The sequence below is a fragment of the Mustela lutreola genome, chromosome 10 (genome assembly GCF_030435805.1).
Source record: "Mustela lutreola isolate mMusLut2 chromosome 10, mMusLut2.pri, whole genome shotgun sequence".
In the NCBI taxonomy this organism is placed as follows: domain Eukaryota; kingdom Metazoa; phylum Chordata; class Mammalia; order Carnivora; family Mustelidae; genus Mustela; species Mustela lutreola.
Genome location: NC_081299.1, coordinates 80,783,846 through 80,801,542, shown reverse-complemented (window position 1 = coordinate 80,801,542; position 17,697 = coordinate 80,783,846). Strand labels below are relative to the sequence as shown.

At 42.2% G+C, this 17,697-nt stretch overlaps 1 protein-coding gene across 6 annotated transcripts in view; it reads left to right on the top strand.

Annotated features, from left to right (window-relative positions):
• Positions 1-17,697, top strand: part of ALG14 (ALG14 UDP-N-acetylglucosaminyltransferase subunit) — a 123,403-nt gene that overhangs the window by 81,676 nt on the left and 24,030 nt on the right. The window contains exon 4 of one of the 6 annotated variants that reach the window (XM_059136055.1): positions 12,821-14,506. The exons of 4 other annotated variants lie outside the window; for them this stretch is intronic. In XM_059136055.1, coding sequence (XP_058992038.1) covers positions 12,821-13,042 — 222 coding nt within the window. In that variant the 3' untranslated portion in view covers positions 13,043-14,506. Of the gene's footprint in view, positions 1-5,483; positions 6,109-12,820; positions 14,507-17,697 lie in introns of those variants that run through there. One more of the 6 variants, XM_059136054.1, reaches the window with a different exon arrangement.

The window sequence follows — 17,697 nt, the reverse complement described above, 5'->3', positions numbered from 1 at the left end:
TTGAGCTGAAAATTATTCAAGTATTTAAAAGAAAATTGGCTAGGGGCACACTTCTGGTGCCATCATTTTTATCCCTTGTCATGTCCTCAAAAAGTAGTTTTTCCCAACCCAAACTCAAACTAAACACCCCATATTCTAACTCTTTGATCCTGGTGTTGAAAGAACTCAACTCTTTTCTGTACAGTAAGTTCCTCCCTCCCCACCAGTGTGTTCCCGGGGCTCTTCATGTTCACAGTGAGTCGTCAGCTCTTGTCTGCTACCTCACCCAGCTCCTATTGGAGCTTCCCTCCTCCTGGGCTCACTCTTCCCCTGCCCTGTATTTTAGCCCAAAGATTTGCTGAAATAGCCTTATCAGAGGTTTCCATTACTCTTCTCTTGGCCACACCTAAGGATCTCTATCTTTGTAGCTTTGATGACTACAAGAAACATCGATTCCTTATCTTTGGCACACTGTTTGGGCAGGCTAAGTCAGATGACCTTGTGGTTTTCTTATCTTTCTAAAATAAGAAGGTACATTCTTAAGCCCCTCCTCTGACTTTGTTTCCCATTAAGCCTTACATCCAAGCTGTTTTTCTCCCTGTGTCTCTGGAATTGTTCCTACACCTCGGTGTTTGCTCCCTTCACATCTCCCCATTCACCTGTCTAGAAAGTAGAGCCAATATCCTATAAACAGAAGCATTGCTTTTGAAACCTGTGGCCTTCATGGAGCCATCCCGTCTGAGCCTACTCAGCTGTGACAGTGGGCTCCAGTTCTCCAGCTTTATCCATGACCCTCGGAGCTCCACAGAGCCTTCCTTGCAGCTCTGTTCCTGCGGTTCATAAGCTCTCTCCAACCTCTGCCTCTACCAGCAAGAGGCTGTTTCAAAGTCTGGCATTCAGACCAGCGGTACCTCAAGAGTTAGATTCTGCCTCTCTGTCCATTCCCTGCAATTAGAGTCAGCAGAATCAGACTCTCCATCTGGCTTTCAGCCTCACCTTCACATGCTCCCTGTTGACTCACTCTCAACTTCATGGTCTCTTATCTTCAAATCAGTCCAGGACCCCAAAGGCCCTGGCCCATTTTCTATGTATGGGAGCTGAGTTCAGACTACCCAGGTTAACTGCATCTCTTCATACACGCTGATTTTGTGTTTCAGCCAATGGGACTTGACCTGTGATGACCCAAATCTACAGAACAACGATCCTCTTGTAACTATTGATCCTTGATCCGGCTCATCCACCCTCGTGATTCATATTTATATTAGCCCTGACCTCCTTCTGTTCTCCAAACCTATAAGTTGTATTAGTCTTAGTACAGCTCTTGGATTTTCTACTGTCAGAGAAGTTTATTTATTGATGTGTTATTTCATCTTGCAGGCACGTATTGAACACCTACCATTCGGCACTGCAAATAGTCAGTGGCTCGTCAGGGAGTTAGACAAAATAAAGAGCTATGTCAGTTAGTACACTTTTTATTACTACCGACAGAAGTCCTGATTCATACTGCTAAAGCAAAAACGGAATGTATTCCCTCACATACCTGGCAAGTCTAGGGATGGATCTGGTTTCCTTCAGGCACAGCTGGATTCATGGATCATAAATGCCACCTTTGGGACCTGGCCTGTCTTCATGTCTCAGCTCCACTCTGTTCTACTTTGTGATGGCTTCATTCTCATGGCAGCAAGACAAATGTTAACGGTGCCAGGCCTATCCCCTTCTAGGTCCCAGGATAGCAGAAAAAGCACTGCTCTCTCAGCAACCCCAACAAATGTCCCACTATATCTTGTGATTTCTAACTGGGTGAGGTGCTCTTCCCTGAACAAATAAATAACTTTTGTCAGAGAAATTTGATGCCATGTCTGTTTAGACTAGAGTCATAGGTCCTCTCCTTAGAGTTGAGTATGGAGTCTACCCCAGCACTTAGGTTGAGAGATACAGTGGTTCCCCTGGAGAAAAGGCAAATGGATGTAGGATGCTTGGGATTTTTTTGTTTTGTTTTAGGGCTTTTTTTTAGGGGAGATGGTTTTTTAAAAACTGTCAGTTAACAGTCATCATGTTTATAATAAGTGCATATGACAGAGTTCAATATAGCAAATAAAGCATTTGACTCCACGTACAATAGACAAAGAAGGATTTCCTCCTCCTTTATACCCCACTCTTTCCTTTGAGAAAAATTCAGTGAGTGCCTTTTTTGTTCCAGGTACAGAATATAAATAGTCCAAGACATCGACCCTGCCAATAAGGAGCTTACAAGGTAGTGAGGAGAAGAGAGAATAAAAGCAAGGCCCTCCACATTGATCAATAATGTCCATTTAAGAAATAAAAATATAAAGATTATTTCTGTGTTTATTATAAAATTTAAAAGACATCGTCAATCATTATATTGTGTAACATTGTTTAACATCTTTTTTTACTTCTGTTTTGTTCAGTGCTTGGAATAAGACTTTCTGATCTCCTTCATTAAATAGCGGAAACTCCATAATCCACAATTTTTAAATACGTTTGCCTAGGCTTCTATAAAACTCGGAATTAAAACCTGTGGCTAATGAGAATAGATTTCCTTATCCTAAATTTTCCTTGAGATTAATTTTCCTTTTTTAAAAATACTTGATTTATGGTTTTATCATACCTAGGACTTAATATAGTAAGGTGCTTCAAAATAAAGATATGACAGAGATAAACAAATGAATACCTTTAACTTTGACTTTTATCTTCAGTTTCTGCTTCTGATCTATAGCAGGTTGCTATATATCTCCCACCAATGCCCCATCATTTCCCTGCCTGTATACAGACATTTCTATACATGACTCTCTTTCTATCAGGGTGTTCACAGTTTGTGTATACAGAGAGTGAGATGAACACATGTGGATATGTACATTTTTTAACAGCAACAAACATGAAAATATTTCTGTGACATTGAAGACCCAAGTAATCTTTATGTTATTTTTTAGCTGTAGGTTTTCTTTTATTCTGTACAATGGAGAAAAAGATTGAGAAAGCAACAAATAATCCTGGGTTTACGGAACACATTAATGCAGTGATTCCCCACTGCAGACATTTGGCAATGCCTGCAGACATTCTTAATTGTCTTGACTACTGGAATCTTGTGGGTAGAGGCCAGGGATGCTATTAGACATCCTACAATGTGCAGGACAGGCCACCACAATGAAAAATTATCCTGTCCAAAATGTCAATAATGCCACTATTGAGAAACCTTGCATTAATAGGATTTTTGGAATTCTAAACCCTGAAAGGATTCAGAACAATCTTGTAATTTAGGCCTAAGACAACACTAGAGGCAAATTAACATCGTTGAATTAAAAAAAGAATCATGGAGCTGACAGGGAAGGTCATTCAGTCCAGTCTCGCCTGGTGTATGGTAACTGAGTCACAAGAGAAAAAGTGACTGAAGCACTAGAACTCCTCCACTCCTGGGGCACCTGGCTGGCTCAGTCGGTTAAGCATCTGATTCATGATTTCTGCTCAGGTCCTGATCACAGGGTCGTGAGATGGAGCCCCGCATCAGGTTCCATGCTCAGCAGGGCATCTGCTCTGGATTCTCTGCTCTCTCCCTCTACCTCTCCCCACTGTGCTTTCTTTCTCCCCTCTCTCTCAAATAAATAAATATTTTTAAAAATAATAATTAAAAAAAAAAAAAGAACTCCTCCACTCCTAAACGTGTGATAAGCCAACTTGCCCAATCTCTCTGTACTTCAGTTTCCTTTTCTACAAAAGGGACAATAAAACTTGCCTCAAATGATTGCTGTGAGGAGTAATTGAAATTATGCCTGTGAAATGTTTAGGACCGTTCCTGGCCACCATGAGTTGTTGATAAAGAGTGGTGGTGAGAGCCAAGGTGGTGACTCTCTTTACTGTTGTTGCCCAAGCTGACTGAACCCTGTTCCTGACTCTCAGTTCCACTTTCTTTCTAGTTCTCTGCCTTGAGGGTCTGTGAAGAAAGGTTCTAGGGGCAACTCAGTAGGGATTAAAGAAGACTAGTCTGAAAAGCAGCTTAATGGCTGGTGATTCAAGGAAAACTGAACAAAAATTCTTCATAAAAACAGGAAGTTAAATTGTAGGTAGACACTAAGGATGGCACAAAGAAGATTGGTTCTCACCTAAAGCAGACTACCTTCTCTCTTCCCAAAGTCTGTGAATGGTGTGCCAGGTGGTCATGCCTTCAGGAAGGGTGGAGCCTAGGTAATATAACTTGTATCAAACCCTTAAGAGCCCTGGAGGTGTCTTACAGCCCTGGCAGTTTGTCCATCTGGGAGAATCTGAAATGCCAAGATGGTGGGGCAGTGTGTCTGGAGACCCTTTCAACTCTAAGATTTCTTGATATCTGATAAGTTTTGCGGACTTCGTTCTGGGAACACCATGTGATGTGGTAGATAATGTCCAACAAGCATACATAGACAACCACAACTCTCCTGTTTTATCATTTGTGGTATAAAAAAATGCTTTATTGGGGCACCTCAGTATCTCAGTTGCTTAGGCATCTGACTCTTGATCTCAGCGCAGGTCTTCATCTCAGGGTCATGAGTTCAAGCCCTGGGTCAGGTTCCACGCTAGGTATGGAGCCTACTTTAAAAAAAATGCTTTGGTAGGTTTTACTAATTCAGTCTGTCTGTATGAGCATATGATTAAGATGTTTGTGCAAATACTTTTTTCTCTGAAAGTAATAATAAATTACCTTACCAACAATTCCGTGAAATAGGTTTCCTCTCATTTTCTTAAAAGACTTCTAAAATTCTTTTCAGTTGCTCTAGGAGTCGAATTTTTATTTCTTTTGTTATTTTTGCCAGCTAAATTGTTTTTAACCAGCGGCTTTCTACAAAAATTAGCAGAATTCAAAAGCATTAAACTCTGGACCACAAGCACAGATTAAATTTTCTGGAGGAAAATATCTCATTCATTTCGTAACCTTCTCTCAAATATCCCATTTGTTTAATTGAACTCCTAAAAGATTCTCTATCCCACAAAGATACTCCACATAGTCATTTAAAGACATTTTTTCTCCTATATCTTACATGTCAGTGCTCCAGCTGTTAGAAGGATGATTTTAAAAAATCAGTAAGAACAAGTTGATACATGAGAAAACAATGACTCACAGCTGACTTTATCTGTCTTCTGTGTTTTTGTGTGACATTCAAGACCCACAAAACATCAGGAGAAGAGCAGCACACACAGGTCCAATGAAGGCTGGCTGAGCACTGGGTCTGGCTGTGCTAGACACCTCTGGTAGCACGGGGCACACCACTCGGGCCCAGAGAAGTTAAGCTATTTGCCCCAAGCCACACAGTTGGTAAGCAGGAGAGCCAGCAACACAGCCCTGCTTGGCTCCTGAGTGCATGTGTTTCCTTCATACTAGATCTTGACACAGAATAATTCAAGGGTTAGAATAATAAAAAAAATCTCCTCTAAGATGTGACTGTTTTTCATTTTAAATGCCTCATTCAGATTGGTGTTATGTTAATTTGACCTTCAATTTTTTTTTTTTTAAGGTGTTGTGTAATGGACCAGGAACATGTGTTCCTATCTGCATATCTGCCCTTCTCCTTGGGATACTAGGAATAAAGAAAGTGATCATTGTCTATGTTGAAAGCATCTGCCGAGTAGAACACTTATCCCTGTCCGGAAAGATTCTGTTTCACCTCTCCGATTACTTCATTGTTCAGTGGCCGGCTCTTAAGGAAAAGTATCCCAAGTCTGTGTACCTCGGGCGAATTGTTTGACAAATGACAGCTTCTCTAGAATTTTGCAGCCAACCATATTTATTATAACTGGAGTAGAAAAAACTACATGTTTATTGTGAAGGCTTCTGCGGGTCCTGAGAATTATTGGTAGTGAAGAGTAAAAAAGGTGTAAATAATCCAGTTGGGAGACTGACGGTGCTCTTATAATTACAAACATTAAGGGGCACCTGGGTGGCTCAGTTGGTTAAGCATTAGATTCAGGTCATGATCTCAGGGTCGTGAGATCGAGCCCCATGTCAGGTTCCCCACTCAGCATGGAGTCAGCTTGAGATTCTCTTTCTGCCCCTCCCCCCACACGTGTGTGTTCTCTTTCTCTCTCAAATAAATAAAATCTTTTTAAAAAATTAAAAATAAAACAAACATTAACCATTAAGTATTTATGCCTCTGTGCACCAAATTTCTTTTTTATCACTACCTGCAAGTTATCTTCTGACTTGTTTTAGTAATATTTTTCCTACAGCTAAATACAGTATTAGTATGATTAGCAACATTTCCTGTTCTGCAGCTTTTTTTTTTTTTTTTTTTACAATATTCTGCATTGTAAAAAGAAAAGAAAGATATTTCTTAGTTTTTGTTCAGATACAGGAGGCTCTGTTTCCTGTATGGAAGTAGTGAAGTCCCCAGTGAATCCTTTGAGCATAAAGGAAGCAGTCATATTACATGGGCTTCATGACAAGTTGCACTCCACAGGCTTCCAGAGCCATGAGCATAAACCAGGATCTTTTTTTGTCTTCAGTTTTGCTTTGTGAGTCGTTGCTCTCAATCCAGAAGGCTGTTTGAAATCTCTTGTTGAATCGTTAAAATAAATTAAAAGGTGACAACTGTCATAGTACTAAAAACGTGATTCTGTGGCTCAGGAATCCAAACACTCAAAACTTTTTTTTTTTAATGCTTTAGTAAATTCACAATGGTGAGGCTATCGTCATCCCTGGCATTTTGAGATGTTTAGGCTCAGTAGAATATATTGGTACTAAACATTTATTTGAGGGTGTGCTATATGCCAGGAATTCTTCTAATCACTTTTCAAATATTAACTTGCAGAATCCTAATAACAACTCAGTTACAGTTATTATCCCCCTGTTACAGATGATTTGTCTAAGATCACATGACCAGTAAATGGCAAAACCAAGATTCCAGCCCCGGCAGCCTGGCTGATGAGTGAAGCCCATTTCAGGGGCCTGTGGCCTGTGCCATCATCACATAGGGACCCACACTCAGAGGGGCCCTGTGCTTGCTTTCATGCTCCGCTGTCACTCTCAGAGTTCTTAAGAGACGTGGAACAAGGGACCCGCATTTTATTTTGCACCGATCCCCACAAATTATTTTGTTGGTCCTTGAGAACAACAAAAGAATCTGTGCTTGAGAATCTGTGCTGCGCTGTCGATTACCGACAAAAATAAAACACGGAGTGCGGGCCGGCATCTCCTCAACAAATGGGAATTCCGTCCCCTCCTTCTAAGCTCTCTTCTTTAACAGGGAGAAGACCTCTTGTAGCATTTGAGGTTTTTATTTTCTCCTCTTAAATCTGTTTCAGAAGTATGATGTACATCTACTAGATGGTAAGAAATAAATGAAGAGAGGGAGTGTCCGTGAAAATGCATGACTGCCTGAGAGATTGTACAGTCAACGTGTGGAGGCTGATCTAGCTTTTATTGCTCTTTGGGAAGATCTTCTCTGGATAAAGTAAGCACATCTGTCACTAGGACATTTTTCTAGGTGTTCGGCTGAGAAAACTCTCAGAACAGGGAAACTATTTTGCTGTCTGGTTCAGTGGCTATGGGGCAGCCAGGAGGTAGTTTGTTGTGTGCTTTGACTTTAATCGTCAAAGGTTAGGTGCTGCCCCTGCTTCCATTGATAGAAAGGCCTGGAATGCCAGGTGACATTTCTAGTAGACATTTCTCTACTTCTTTAGAGAGAAAGTGATTTTTTTTTTAAGGGGTAACAGCATGTACCTTTTTTCCCCTTTGCATTTTGCTCTGCTCTGCACTTTGTTCCTAAGTGGCTTTAGGTAAATAGTTGATGTATGAAATTGGACTGTGTTCTGTTTTGTTCATGCCTGTCTGTGCCAGCGCCGCTCCCCGGACCCCAACAGGTAATCCTGCTGCGGGGGCTCCTGTCAGGCCGGAGTGCGCAGTGCTTAGGCCATAGAGAGTTGTTAGAAAAGATGCCATCATTTTTTCCAGAAATGTATGTCCCAGATGTTCTGTAGAGCCTTAACTTAAGCAGTGGTTAGCCTGGAATGTCAGAGGAAAGAAGTCTCGTGTGTGTTATATCCCTAAAAATTTAGGACTATCTTCCTGGATTCCGACTGCCATGCACACATTCAGAGTGAAGTTTGCCGGTTCTGGATTATTTGGTAAACAAGCGCCCGCCCGGCTGTGTGTTGTTGTTATGGCTAATTCAGGTCCTCAAGTTCATACTAGCAAAGGGGTGCAGCTTGAAAAACATCATGCTCCAGTCTCAACTCAAACTGAAGATCAGTAGCTAAGCAGTTAGCTTGTCCTTTCTGATTGCTCTGGAAACCATCTGGAATGCACCTCTTACTGGAAGAGACTGTTCACGAAAAATTAATTGCATCAGTCTTTACATGGGAGACAAGGAAACCACACATCCTGCCCACACCTACTTCCCTGGAAGATTTTTATCTATAGTTTAGTTGTCCTAAAGGGTTTCAGCAGCTTGCTCAGCTGAAAGTCTAACTATTTCAAATAGAACATCCAAAAGTCATCACGGGAAGCTTTAGCCAGGAACTTAGAGTGCTATGAAACCATTTCAACAAGAGGAATGCTGTACGGTTTTAGGCTGAATAGCAAGTCCTTGGTAGAAAGGAGATGACCCTAGCTTTCCCATATAAAAGCAACTTGAAATGTGTTCGTTGGCTTTCCAAAGTGAGATTCAAACTGAGAAATGTACTACCCCCTTACTGTACGGTTCCTTAGATTGAATCAGTGCTTTCTTTCTTTCTTTCTTTCTTTCTTTCTTTTTTTTTAATCAGTGCTTTATTTCTTCTGCAAAGTCCCATCTCACCAAAAGGAGTTTGACAGCAATGTCTTAAGCCTCTTTTATCCACAGGAAGAACATCATCATGAGGGTTAAAGAAGATTGTCCTTCTCCATACAGCTCACTCCATACAGTGGAGCCATGTGGAGTTTCTTTCCCATGATTTCAACTGTCCAGCAGTGAGCAGACACCCGGATTTCCTTGTCTGCCCTGAAACTTTCTTCCATTCAGCCCACCACTCTAGTGCTCTAAAAACAAATGATCTACACTTACGTTCTTGCTGCCAACTCAGTTTAAACATGGATTTGACATAGCTCCCCTTTTCCCTTCCATAGTAGTCAACTGATGCTAGCCTCTGTCATCTCTCTCAAGCAACAACTTTGGAATAATTGTTGTTTTGTACTCTCTTTCCTTAATCCATATATAATTGGTTCCCCTCCCCTTTTTTTTAATATCCCCAGATTTTTCCCTTGTCTTTCCATCCTCATCTCTCCTTGTCATCTGAATTCACCTATTGGTTCTGCCTTTGAACTAGTTCACACCCACCCTTTCCTCTTCAGTCCCATGATCACAACCTAAGCTTGTTTTATTAGCACATTTGTTGAGGAACTGAGGCATAGAAAGATTAAGTACCTTATCCAAGATTTTATAATTAGAAAGTGGCAGAGCCAAGAATTGAACCAAGGCACTCTAGCTTCAGCCAGACTTACCTTAACAGCCAGGTTGGGGGTGGGGGGGGGGGGGCCTGGGTGGCTCAGTGGGTTAAGCCACTGCCTTCGGCTCGGATCATGATCTCAGGGTCTTGGGATCGAGTCCCGCATCGGGCTCTCTGCTCAGCAGGGAGCCTGCTTTCCTCTCTCTCTCTCTCTGCCTGCCTCTCCATCTATTTGTGATTTCTCTCTGTCAAATAAATAAATAAAATCTCTAAAAAAAAAAACAAAAAACAAAAAACCAGCTAGGTTAGGTTTAAAAAAAAAAAGTGCTAGGAAGGAGGTGAACAGGGCGCTGTGAAGGACAAGAAGGTACTGGGTACTCTAGAGAGAGATACCAGGAAAGACCTCTCTGAGAAGGATGTTTTAGCGGCAGTCTGAAGGATAAGCTTGAATATTTGTCCTCCTCCTTCCACTTCCTCTCCCAACTTCCATTTCACCTCTGCCACAAACTTCCCCATCTCTCACAGCCTTGTTTCAGCTTCTTCTCTAAACACCTCGGTGACATAGCCACCCACACCTAAGGTCAGCGCTGAGCTACAGACCTTCAGATCGCAGTACCTTCTTCTTAGAAATACCTGTAGAGGGAAGAAATGAATGCTTCTGATAATTATTTCTTTACGTTCATGTTATATCGGGTACTATACCTCATACTTTCATGTTCTTGGTCCATTCTTGGTCACAGCTGCCACAGTTCTGGTCCAAACACGGGCACTGACTAACCATATAAATTCTCACACCTTCAGACTTTGTCTAGGCCTACTTAGTTACAGCTCATCTAGACCAATGTTCTCAAACTTTCTGGTCTCAGGACCTCATTATAGTCTTGAGAATTATCAAAGACCCAACCAACTTTTGTTTATGGTGACTATCTTCATCACTATTTACCATATTAGAAATTAAGACAGGGAAACATCTGAAATAAGAGAATACACAGGACACATATCATTAACTATCAGAGCAATGACATCCTCACACATCATGAAGCATCTAGAAAACTGTAAGATCCCAAGAGAATGAGCAGGAAAAAGGAAAGTGACACCTTTGCATTATTATGGAAGTAGCTTTGATCTGAAAAGGCCCCTGTAAAGGTCTTGAGAACACCCCAGGGGCCGCTGGGCTACATTTGGAGAACTGCTCCCCTACATAATGGCACATCAATAACTTCATCTCCATCAGCCTTTAGTCAGTCAATGATCTATGTACTAGTTTTCTATTGCTATGTAACAAATAGCCATGAATCAGAGGCTTCAGACAACACCTGTTCTCCCACTGTTCTGTAGGTTAGAAATCCAGTCAGAAGATACCTGCTTCTCTGCTCAGGGTCTCACAAGGCTCTATTCAAGAAGACAGCCACAGCTGGGTTCAGATCCGGAACTCTGGACCTTCTTCTAAGCTTCTTCAGGTCACTGCTGGCAGACTTTAGTTCCTTGTAGTTGTAGGACTCATGCCGACCTGTTCCTTAAAGGCCAATGAGAGTCTCTACTGCTGTTTGTCTCTTTTAAAGGATGGATATGACTCAGTCAGGCACACATAGGATAATCTGCCTTTTAGTTAACTCAAAATGAGGGACTATCCATCTGCAAAATCCCTTTTGCCATATTAATGTAACATAATCAGGGGAGTTATAGCCCATGGTATTCACAGGCCCCACCAATATATGGGGATTATAAAGGTGTGGATGGGACAGGGTGGAATATTGATGGCCATCGAGAATTCTGCCAACTACAATCTGCCAGAGGTGTTTTGTTTGGGGGGGGGGGGGGATGTTTTTCAAATCTTCCACTTGGACTATAAACTGCCTTAGGATCCAAGTTTTGTAATTTTTTTTAATACAGGAAATGCATGTCTTCCAAACTACATCACTTTTCCAGCAAGTTCTTCTGTGCTTAGTTTGTTTACCTGTCGAATAGGCATAATGATGGTCCCTCCTTACAGAGTTGTGGGCACCAAACTAAGATGGCACACATACCCCCTTTAGCACAGAACCTGACACATAATAAGCCCTGAGTAACTTTGTGTCTCCAGGTGACCAACATGACTTCCATGGTATGTAAGTTGCCTGAAGAAAGGTGTCCTTAAACTAAATGCAGCGACCATTTCCCACCCTCTAGGATAACTATAGTAAAAAGTTGTCTTGAAAGCAGAAAATAACAAGGGTTGCCAAGGACGAGGAGAAATTAAAACCCTCATACATTGCTGGCGGGGACACAGGCTGCTTCAGCAGCTGTGGAAAACAGTTTCTCAGCTCCTTAAAAAAAGTTAAACATAGAATTACCATATGGCCCAGCAATTCCGCTCCTAGTTATACACTCCAGAGAATTGAAAGCACATGATTTTACAAAAACTTGTACATGAATGTTCATACCGGCATTACATAATAGACAAAAAGTAGAAACAACCCAGAGGTCCACTGAGCAATGACTGGATTAACGAAATGTGGTATAACCATACAATGGGACATGACTTGGTCCCAGAAAGGAATGAAGTACATGACATGATACAACATGGATAAATGAACCTTGGAAACGGTCAGTGAAAGGAGCCAGTCGCTAAAGACCACATATTGAATGATTCCCTTTATATGAAATGTCCAGAATAGTCAAATCCATAGACAGAAAGTAGAGTTACTATTGCCAGAGGCTGTGGAAGGGGCAATAGAGGTGATTCCTAAGGAGGATAGGATTTCTTTTCTGGGTGATGAAAGTGTTCTGGGATTAGATCGTGATTGTGGTTGTAGAACTCTGTACCAAAAATGACTGAATTGTATGTACACTTTAAATGGGTGAATTTTAAGGAATGTGAATTCTTTCTCAAAAAAAAAAAAATGATTTCTCCATCCTCAGTAGTAAAGGAGTCTATCCGTGTCTATTTGTGGGTATATATACAGATGGAAAAAGACCAAACTGAAGGCTAGGCACAGCCTCCAGGAAGCTGCTACAGGGAATGTGCTTGTTTATTGTGATTCCACCTCTGCCCACGGCCAAAGACGAAACAAAGACTGAAGGTGCCAGGGACAAAGCATGGCTTTAGGGAAGAGCTGAGTAAGAACTGGATGAAATAGCCTACAAGAGAGGGCCTGGAGGAAGAAGATGGTCTCAGCACAAAATAACTCTTTCAAGGAGCTCCTCACTAGAGACACCTCAAGACGTGGCCTCACACCAGCAAAGAGCCTAGAGTCCATTGTATCATCCACAGTTGGCCATCTACATGCCTTCTGCAGTAGGACCTTGACTTCTTCGTCAAGAGCTATTGACAGGTGGCTCTCCCTCTGAATCTAACTAAACTGGCCTGAGTGTCTTGTCATACCATTAGAATGCTGCAAGAGTGTAAAGTGATGTTCTGACTTGGTCTCTTGAAATGTTTGCCCTCTAGACACTCCGCCTTGGGATATCCTCTCAGTATGCAGCCACCGTCTTCGAGAAATCCAAGCCACATGCAGAGACAATGTGTGGTTGTTCTGGTTCTCGGACACATTCGAGTACAGACTTTGAGTCATCTCGATCAAGGGTGCTAGACATGTTAGGAGAGAAGTCTCCAGATGATTCCAGCCCCGTCATTCTCATCACTCCCTGCCTTTTTAGTTCTCCAGGCTGAGGCTCAGACACTGTACCCTGTGAATTTCTGACCCACAGAGTCCATGAACAAGATGAAAAGGCTCCTGTTTTCTGCCACTAAGTTCTGAGGGAATTTGTTACAAAGCAATAGGTAATTGGAACAATAACCTTTCAGAAGGAGCCAGTCTCTCCAAAGTTTGGTTACCTTGGCTTAATATTAGGAGAGGAAACGATTTCTCGCCTCAAGGCTTTTTTTTTTTCCCTCCTTGCTTCTTAGCCTGTATGTAGCAGTGAAACAGAAACCAATGGATTCTTTTAAATCTTTTAACCATATGCAGATGAATAAGCAACTGGTTGGACTTGGTTCCTAATCTCTTTTCCTTTCCTGAATAACTTTTGTTTCCACTCTAATAAACTTTAGCATTGAAACAGAAGTCATGTGTCCCATACATGACGATTAACAGCAAGAATGTAGAAAACGAGATAGCTGCTAAGCACAAAAACTTAATTAATAGCCAAGCCATTCAACCAAAAATCAGAACAGTGTTTCTGGCAGGGAAATGTGAAATCTTTGTTTTCTAACTTGGAATTCCTTTTTTTTTTTTTTTTTTTTTTCCACTCCCAGTCTTTTTAGGATCGTGATTTAAAATTCAGGGACTCCACAGAGAACTTTAAGTTCTTGGTTGAACTCTCCTGATTGAAGTGCATTAATCTTTCAATGAGAGGCCACCCTTCCCATCCCTGGGCTCCCCCAGGGGAATTGCCAAAGCCCAAAATACAAAAACCAAGACTCGTGCAGGAACAAAATGACAGGAAAGCCAAACAGCAGCACAAGGGATGGAGTCTGGAATGACCGGCTTCTCTCTCACAGAAAAGGGCAGAGAAGTTTCATTCTTAGAAAGAAGGTGGAGGGGGGCCAGAAGAAAACAAGACCTTTACGGTAATACCATATACAGAATTGGCAGAAATTCGGCAAAGAATAAAAGTCTCCAAAATGTTCGCTTATTCAGTTCCTCCTGAAGTTCCATGTTCAAGCTCATTATCCCCAACTGCTCTGGACATGGAACCGTGCAAGGGCCCTGGAAGGGCCCAAGCCTCAGTCCATCGACCCCCAGCAGAACAAGCTGAATCTGAAGTGGCCAGATAGAGAGCTTTAATGTTCACCAAAATCATAGAGAAAACAAGTTATTTATGGATGAAATGATAGAATGTCTGAGGTTTGATTCAAAACCCATTGGCAGAGTGGGGAAGGCAGGGGAGTTTATGGATGAAAGAGGGCAGAAGCTGGGGACAGTGAGTGCAGGGGCCTCAGACACCAGACTGATCACATTGTTGCCTCTACTTTCCTACCTATATGAGCATTCCCATAACTAAAAGTTTAAGGGTGCCTGGCTGACTCAGAAGAGTGTGAAACTGTTGATCTTGGGATTATGAGTTCAAGGCCCATGTTGGGTGCCTAGATTACTTAAATAAATAAACCTTTAAAAGTTTGTGTGGGTTTTTTTTTTTTTAAGATTTTATTTGTTTATTTATTTGACATACAAAGAGCAATCACAAGTAGGCAGAGAGGCAGGCAGAGAGAGAGAGGGAAGCAGGTTCCTCGCTAAACAGAAAGCCCGATGCAGGACTCGATCCCAGGACCCTGAGATCATGACCTGAGCCAAAGGCAGAGGCTTAACCCACTGAGCCACCCAGGCACCCACCTTTAAAAGTTTTAAAAATAGAAAATCATTTTTTAGTGAGAGTGAGAAATCTTCAGATGCTAAAAGGTCAAATACTATATTATTATGGATAAAAGAAAACAAACCAGGTTTTAGAATGAGAACAAGAAATTTCAAATTTACTTTTCTTTCATATTTAACTCATGAAAAGAAAGGAGTCAGCCTGTAAGTCTGATTCTTGAACCAGAATAGGTTTTTCCGAATTCAAATATTCACTCTGGGGCCTTTCGATCCCCTGCTATCAAGTACAAAATGTCACCTTCTTCTTTATCCATATGCTTCTCATCGTTCCGTAAATATTTGAGGTGTTCCAACATCAACAAGACGAGCCATTCCTAGGAGGCCTAGGAGCGTAGACTCCCGCTGAGGGTGCCCCTTTCTCCAAGGACACACTCCCTGGCCCTTTTCAGAAATCACCACAGCACAAGTCACCTCTGTGGACCTTGAATATTAAAGCTGGTTCTGATCTCACGTCTTCAAGTTGCTGAAGAGAATGCATTGTGGAGCAGAGAGAAGAAAGGCAGCTGGATGTTAAGAGCTTAACAGTGGTTAATTTTACTCTTTCTGTGTCTCCTCAGCACGTAACATAAAGGACTTGAACGAGATCATGCTTGAGTTCTCTTCCAACCGTATCTTCCTTCATTCATGCCGGGTGCTGCACTGACCATGGGAAAGGCACTGACCCAATTAATCCTTAGATCCAGGCAACAGAGGCCCCCCACTCCAGAGACCCCTCCATTTGCCACTTCCCTCCTCATAGGGCCTAGATGATATGACCACTTGGAGCCCACACTCCCTTTCTAGACCAAGCTCTGGCTGCCTAGGACCGTAGCCTCACCTGCCTCAGTGGTCCAGGCCTCCTCCTGGGGCTTGCGTGGGTCTCTTCCCCAGGTACGCCCTCCCATGGCTGGCTGACTGGCCAGTCTGGGGTGAGGGGGCAGGAGTGTGAAAGGATCAGGACCTGGAGGTTGGGGTGTGGACGCTCTGCCCAAAGCTCCTCATGGCGAGATAGGACCAAGTCCAAAGAGAAGGGAGATGGGGACCTGGCTGAGGTCCTACAAATGGTGGGGGGTGGGGGCACCTAATGAGGTATGCATCACCATCATCATCATCATCATCATTATTAATGAGTCTATTTTACAGAGCCTAAAACCGAGACACAGAAGCTAGAGTAATTTGCCCCCAGTCGCACAGCTGGTGAGTGGCCGAGCCAGGGCTTGGGTTGCTCTTCTTGCGATTCCACACTCTTCCCTTTCATGCTGCCACCCAGCAAAACCGCAGACTCCACCACCCCTGGCGCCTCTCAGGAGACACAGAGATGGTCCTGAAAAGCCATGGGCCCCCTCCCCCGGGGTAAGGGGGGGCGGTCTCCTGTATCCCCCCTAATCAGTGCCCACCAAGAATGTAGCAGACAGTAGTGGTGGCAAAGCCTCCTCCAAAAACAGTGACCATGGGAAGTTGATTCAACAGAAAAATATTTGATGCAAGAGTATGACAGTTAATCCTAGGATTTCACTTTTTGTTCTGAACTTCTGACCCCCAGCTGCTGATGCAGCCACGGAATATCAAGAAGGTAACCAAACTAGATTTTAACCCTGGAGAACGAGCATGTGGCCAATCAAATAAGTCGGTCTTTGTTGACTTCCTCTAAAATCTAAAACCAGGAAACAACTTCTAATATGCGAAGACCCCCACCTTCCCTTCAAGGACATCCTGAGGTCCAGAAATAAAATCTAAACAAACATCCTTTCGAGGACTCTTCATAATGAAACATCCAGCGAACTCTAGGTAATCTGAAAAAGCCAGTTTCTCAACAAAGCTATAAAAATATTCCTAGAGTATTTTTAGAACACATAATTTGAGGGACTTAATACCAGGCACTCGATCTAGTTCAGTTTGGGTACTAACCACAAATATCTGAAGTCGGTAATAATAATCGTAGCTAACAGAGTTGAGTCCTTGTTAGGCACAAGGTCTGATTCTTTGTCTTCCACGTGGACTCCCTCTGCTGACCCTCACTACGCCACGTGAAGTAGTTTGGGTTATAGCTGCTTTATAGACAAGGAACAGAGAACTACACACAATGGGCTTTATCAAAGTGCCATGCATAATAGAAAAAAATCAGAAACCATCTAAACTGAATAAGTTGTATGTCCAGACAGCAGACTAGTGTGCAGTCATTAAAAAATCATATTGTTGAGGAATATTTAACGGCACAGAAAAAAGCTTTAAAATAATACATTAAATAAGGTTTTTGAAATCCTGCAAACAAGTGTATATTATGAGCACAGTTTTCAACTCTATGTAAATAGATGCAAAGTTTTAAAAGGGCTACAAATATATAAAAAGTTTCAAATGAGAATCTCTGAGTTAAGGAGTTATATATGAAGTTTATTCCGTGATTTTTTTTTTAATTCTGTTTTGATTAGGAATAACATAATGAAAGAAAAGTTTTGTTGTTATTTTTTTTTAAATGACTGAATTCTTGTGAACCACTGGCTCAGGGAGTAGAAAGAAGGAAACCACGATATGTCCATAGAAATTCCATGCTGGCGAGAGTATAGACAATAATAGCAATAACTACTTACTAAACCTGTGTCTCAGACTTCCTGTTGTACATGCAGCTTTCACAACATCTCACTTGATCCTGCAAAGGCACTGAGAAGGAGGAAGCTTAGCTCCCATTTTTCAGATGGTGAAAATAAAGCCTTAAGAGGCTGTGGCTTTTCCAAGGCTGCCCAGATGGTAACACAGTCAAGGCAAGGCTAGAATCTGGGGATATTCAGTCCCAGCGCAGCATCTGTGAACACAGGCCCAATGTGTGGGCAGCCAGAAATGTGTTGTCCTGGCCACATTCTGACTTATTCAACATGATATTGAGTAAGTATGGCAGCCGACTAAGCCCCATGCCCATTTAGGGGAAGGCCAGTGAAATAGGAATCTGGAGATCTGAGTTCTAGTCTTGGATCTGCCA